The sequence below is a fragment of the Bidens hawaiensis genome, unplaced genomic scaffold (assembly GCF_021521415.1).
Source record: "Bidens hawaiensis isolate Kalapana, Puna unplaced genomic scaffold, B.hawaiensis_p1.1 tig00021509_1, whole genome shotgun sequence".
Taxonomy (NCBI): domain Eukaryota; kingdom Viridiplantae; phylum Streptophyta; class Magnoliopsida; order Asterales; family Asteraceae; genus Bidens; species Bidens hawaiensis.
This window is the reverse complement of record NW_027493343.1, coordinates 297,495-303,793: the sequence shown is the minus strand read 5'-3', so window position 1 is coordinate 303,793 and position 6,299 is coordinate 297,495. Positions and strand designations below refer to the sequence as shown.

The 6,299-nt window shown below is 35.5% G+C and overlaps 1 protein-coding gene across 1 annotated transcript; it reads right to left on the bottom strand.

Annotated features, from left to right (window-relative positions):
• Nucleotides 1–3,028: 3,028 nt before the first annotated feature.
• LOC143563705 (uncharacterized) lies at nucleotides 3,029–5,301 on the bottom strand. The gene is made up of 3 exons (XM_077051194.1): nucleotides 3,738–5,301; nucleotides 3,460–3,633; nucleotides 3,029–3,366 (listed from the first exon to the last, which is right to left on the bottom strand). The coding sequence occupies exons 1-3, from the start codon at nucleotides 5,187–5,189 to the stop codon at nucleotides 3,148–3,150; spliced, it is 1,845 nt and encodes a 614-aa protein (XP_076907309.1). The 5' UTR covers nucleotides 5,190–5,301; the 3' UTR covers nucleotides 3,029–3,147.
• Between the last annotated feature and the right edge of the window lie 998 nt (nucleotides 5,302–6,299).

Genomic DNA, 6,299 nt, shown 5'->3' with positions numbered 1-6,299 from the left:
CAAACATGCATCCCATTCCAATTTCCACCACATGTTTTTGTTACAAAGAACATGCACTGATTCAGTGATTCCTGTTCGATTCCATTTCAACTCATGTTTTTGTTACATAAAACACAATATATAGTTCACTAGTGTGCTAGAAAAAGAGTCTAATTCGATTCGGGAATACGCTACCCCTTTGTTTAGCATATATACCTTGGCAAGATTCGATGTATTCAGCGGACGGATCGAACTTTGAAGAAAAATCCATTGCTCAAAGCTAATTACAGACAGTTTCTATGATTCGGCTTATTAGCCCTAGTCATATTTTATAGGCTTATATGTTCAAAAGTTGCATACATGTATAACTATATAATATTCATTTTGTAACATATTTTATAGGCTTATATGTTCAAAAGTTGCATACATGTATAACTATATAATATTCATTTTGTAACATGTTAAGGTTCTAAACTTCTAACACTATCTTTTATTAAAACTAAAATATGTAATTCAAGTTTTTGTAAAGTGACTGTTTTATAATTTTGCAAACCTAATGGACTGTTTATGTGACTTAGGTGGAAATGGTGTTAAAGAAGGAAACGGTTAAAATATTGCTATAAGTGGTGTGTATTCTATAGGACCGAATTTGGGCATGTGCTAGAGGTGCAACCACGCATGGCCCAAAAATTTGAGGGGCCCAAATAAAAGAATTTTACTCGTTTTACATATATAAAATATCTACTTTAGTTATTTTATTCGAGATTCAAATGCAAAAGCAAGGATAGAAGAGATGAGAAGTTACGAAATCTAAACCTGATAATGATAGGAATCGTATCTAGTTTCTAGTCTAAATGTCATTTGTCTATTTTAAGAGAGGGTCAGGTGCAACTTATATTTCTATAAATAAATATTAATAGCTAATAGGGAGAGGAGAGTATGTTTATGTTTAAGATGGCATTGTCATGGCTCCTTCTTATGCGGTGAGATAGGGCTAGGCCCGGAACTTGTAACCTTTACGTTTTTAATAATATAATCGTTCTTCCTTTTTATCCCTACTATCTCCTCTAAATTCAATCTATAACATACCAAACCGACCTGCCTTTGACATGCCAGTCAATCATGGAAACCCTAAATCAGAATTCGCAATTGGATGTTCAGGAACAACAGATTCAACAATTACAATATGATGTTTCTGAGATTAAAGCTACACTAAAAACATTGGAGGTTGCTCGTGAGAATTTCGAAAAGAGGTGTTGAATTGGATGAAACAACATGAACAGAAGAAGACTGTTGCTGGGTCGCTTGGTTCGGTGAGGTACTTCCCTATTCTCGTCTCAGATCTGTTTCCGATAGGAATTTTAATCCCACATCTACTTCTGAGAGGGATTTGTCTCTAATAGCTCAATTGGAGGCAATCGTTTCCAGATCTGAAGAGCGCTTTCATTTTGAAATTCACAATTCAAAAGGGCAATTGGATGAGGATATAAGTTCCTCAACCCTTGAATTGCTTGATATTAAGGGATCTGTTTCATGTTATGGTTCGGGTGTGGATATTCCACATCTAGGGCTTGCAACTGCTAGTCATCTGAATCCTGGTAATTATCCATCAGATGTGTTCGCTGAACCCTAAGTCTTCGTTAGCTTCCTTTAATCATCCAGATGAGAATCCAATTGGAGCCCTTCCAACGGTGCTTCTTTTTGATCCAGAGGAAATATTAGCACTTCATTCGGTATCCCCTGTTCTTTTGTCCCAATTGTTCTCAACGGGACACCCGCATACACATATCAATGAGGTTGGTGATTTCAAGTTTTACTCTCGCACTTCAACGAATTTTGGTCAGGTATTGCACAAGCCTACAAATATTGTACCTAAGGTTCATCCAAGTCAACACAAAATTGGTAGTGAACTGTTTGATGTTCAAACCTTTGAATGGAAACCAGGGTGGGACTTTGGTTCAACTGAAGATGCACCGTTCAGCTCGTTATCTTTTTTACAATTTGTTCATGGAGAAGTTCAAGTGGCGTCGATGGCTCGCGAACTTCAAGATCGTGATGAAGCTCTACAACATCTTATGGTTCATTTCTCCAACATTCAAAGTTCTATGGATATGCAAGCTGCCAAGAAACGTTGGGATGCGCAATTTTCAGTTGGAGAATGGGTTTATGTGAAGCTTGAAACGCCCCACCAACTCTCTGTTGCAAGTTGTATTAATCAAAAGTTGGCTGCTACAATTTTTGGTCCATTTCAGATTGTTGAGAAGTTGGCTGCTACATTTGTTGGTACAAAATTGCAAGTCCTGTTAGAGTTAATTGTTGGATCATATCAGTTGTGGGTGGTGCATGGGCAGGGTCGACCACCAGACGACGCATCCGATCCCAGTCTTGAGGACAAAACTGTTTTGAAGGGGGAAGTAATGATAGGAATAGTATCTAGTTTCTAGTCTAAATGTCTTTTGTCTGTTTTAAGAGGGGGTCAAGTGCAACTTATATTTCTATAAATAGATATTAATAGCTAATAGGGAAAGGAGAGTATGTTCATGTTTAAGATGGCATTGCCATGGCTCCTGCTTATGCGGTGAGATGGGGCTAGGCCCGGAACTTGTAACCTTTACGTTTTCAATAATATAATCGTTCTTCCTTTTTATCCCTGCTATCTTCTCTAAATTCAATTTATAACATATCAAACCCTATCAGATAACCTCACTTTTATTGCTCACTTCTCCTCCCTTTTGTAGGCTCCCATTATTTTTATTTTATACGTATAACTAAACGTTGCGCATCAAAACCGATGGTTAATCAAGATCAAGTGGATCATAGAAGAGAACCTTTACGAATATGTCATTATTGTATGATGTAACAATGTTTTAGTTGTTTATAGAACATTGGTAAATGGTTTATGTTCAACATGTCATGGTTTTAGCGATCAATGTAAAACGCGTGTTGATGACCATTTTAGCATATCACAACAAAAAGGAAAAAACCTGAGCTTATAAATCATCATACCCGAAAGCACACAAAACACAAATGCAGAATGCCCATTATACGCCAAAACCATAATCTTTTGAAACCTCGGTTTTCTCATGTAAAAAATCAAAATAAAATTAGTTAAATTTGATAAGCATGTTATCGATATTTATAATCGTCTATCCATCCATAGATACGATTCTAAGAGTCATTTACCAGTGTTGGTCGTTCAGATGCCGAAGATTTCCAGCTAAATTTAAACATAGTTTGTTGAAGATCATGACCCTCGTCTCCATTTTCCGCACCTTCAAACAGTATCACCATTGTAACATCTTTTATATGATGCAGCCAACACTTCCTAGAGTAATATGTACAGCACTTTGGGTTCCTTTCTCTTGACATTATCTTCTCCTTCAAAAACTAAAACCAAAAAAAGATTATAGATTATAATAATATAATCCAAGTATTCAACAAAACATAATCTTTAAAAAAACAAAACCATAGAAACATTACATTTAAAAGCTCGGAATCGGAAGATGACACCAACGATAACATATTCGGCCGAGACATACGTAGTAGATTATCAACAAAATCCTTCAACTTCATGGGAGATTTGATAAGTTCTAACGTGAGTTTCTTTGATGACACACGTTCGAATTTAGGTAATTCTTCATGAATAGTTATATTCTTCAACCACAATAAGAAGCAAAACGAATAAATTAGAGAAGCTAAATTATTAAATTATCAAATTAGAAGAATAGAATTCATAAAATCAAAACGAAACTTAATACCTTACTGGAGCTAACAATCGATTTCCAGCCTCCATTTTTCACAATAATCCGTAAAAATCTCTCCAGATCACGAAAAGGATAAGCTTCTTTTCTTCTAAGATGTAAATGTAGCTTCACTACATGCAAATTCAAAATATTCAAGAGCATAAACGGAATAAACGGTATCCTCTCACCAGAAAACTCGAAGGCGGTCAGATTCGGTGCGTTAATCAAAGGATCTATATTCTTTTTGCATCTGATTATAGATAAATCCGTAAGTGTCTTGCTCAATATAGTTATCTGCTCAAGACGAGTACATTCTCTTAATACTAATTTTTCAAGATATGAAAACTTTTTGAGCATATCTTGAAACACTTCATCTGTCAAGGTCGGATCTTTAATCGATAAATACTTGAGATTTTCACAACCCGACAAGTTTATATCGCATAACCACGAGGTCTTCAGCCAATACATAAAACTTACAAGACTGGTTAACGCGATGTTGATTGACACAAGCCCATGGCATTCATGTATGTGAGCCCGTTGAAGCTTGTGAAGAGTTGAAATGTGTAAGTGACCTATTCCCTTGCAATTTACTAGCCTCAAATCCTCGACCGAAGGGCAGCCGTGAATGAAGTTGTTGATCAAATCTGTGTTTACATGTGCGTTCTTTATCGATAGCTCTTTTAAGTTACACAGATTGATGATAATATTACTACCGAACTTGCAGCCGTACAACTTTAGTGAAGTTAAACTGTTGGAAGTAAGAACGATGTTAGGTAATAAATAATATCGTCTTACGTTATTTTCTTCCACGTGAATCTCTAGCTCTTTGACGTCTTTGTCTAAAGCAGCGTTAATCCAGTTACTCATGGGCGGTATTAGCTTAAAATTAGCTTGAAACAAAGAAACCTTGAACTTCTGAATACTATGCATCGGTGTCAGTTTCTCTGCTAACGAGCTGTTAACGAAAGTTATAAACTTATCGGGATTATATCTTCCCGAAGCTTTAAACTTTTTCTGGTCAAAGTTAAATGAGAAAAACGAAGCGAATATCGATCTCCATTTCTTAGACCAGACGGTGATTCGAGTAACGTCTTTTGGACAACGAAGATGTGAAAGAATCTGGTGGATAATGTGTTCGGGTAGTTCCGAGATTTGATCAATCGGTTCGACTATTTCATCAACTTCGTCAGTAGTTTCCATCTTCCTCTTCTTTCTTCCCTTAATACCCTTCCTTGAAATACACGAACGCGTTCTCTTTGATTCCCTAATAACTGACGCACCGTTCTTATATGATCCAGTAATCAATGTTTGACCGTCTTTGACTTCATCAACATTTTGTAAAACTGGTTTCTTACTGCATCCTGCTGAATCAACCGAACGAGATGAATGTTCTGTTTTGCGCTTCCTACTTTCGAGTTTTCTCTTCAACTTATTATCAAAAAGCAGCCGCCTGGTTTTCATAAACATTTTAAGTTACTGAAGGACTTAGATTTATGCTGCAGAAACTACTTTCGATAATATAGACTATCAATGCACAGCAACCTGGATGCAAATAGATATAAACCACATGTCATAACATTGTATTGAACCACAATGTTAATAGATATGAATAGCTTATTCAGAGCAAAACTATCACAAAATTTAATTAGTACAGATGTAAGCTATCTTCCAAACCTATGATAAAAACACACATCAAAAGTTAAACGATAACAGAGACGTGCATGAAACCGAAAGAAACCAGTCTGACACCGACCAAACTGACAAAACAGAACCGAAATAAAAAACCATGCTCTGGTTTTATGCTTTTGTAAAAAGTGAAATAACGGTTCAGTTTTGGTTTTGCATTTAGTAAAAAAAAGACCGAACCGAATTAAGTTTATAGATTAAAATTTTTTATTTAAGTAATTTATAAAAATTTTAAAAAATTGTAACTCAAATATTTAGTCCAAGTGTATAATAATCAATTAGTTATGAACTAACAAAATGATTTACGCCCGAATCATTATTTTTCTAAGCAGTTAATGCGAAAAAATATCGGATATCGGTCAACGACCGACATTTGAGATATCGATTATCGGTAATTTTAATATCATGTAAAAATTCATATATATAGCAATTTAATACTAAAAATAAGTATACTCTCCCAACCATTAACAAATTAACCTTTTGCAACTAGCAAAACATTGACAATCGCAAGTAGGAACTAACTAAGACTTAAAACACTAACATTGAACACTAAAAATTATTTATAAGGACTTAAAACACTGATATTGGAAATATCAGTGATACATCAGCCCAATATCGCCGATATTATCGGTACTAATATTCTCACCGATATTTTATCAAGAGACCAATAACCGATATAAGCTCAAATGGCGAGCCGAACACACCTAAAAACTGAAAAACCAAAACCGAACTTTTTTCAAAACTTCGAAAACTAAAGTTTCGGTTTTTGTTTCGGTTTTAGCCCAAAACAGATCCCCAAACCAAACCATGCACACCCCTAGCTCAAATTGAAAACCGAAAACCCCGTAACCAAACCCAAGCTAAAAAAAACCCGAAACAAAACGGTTTTCA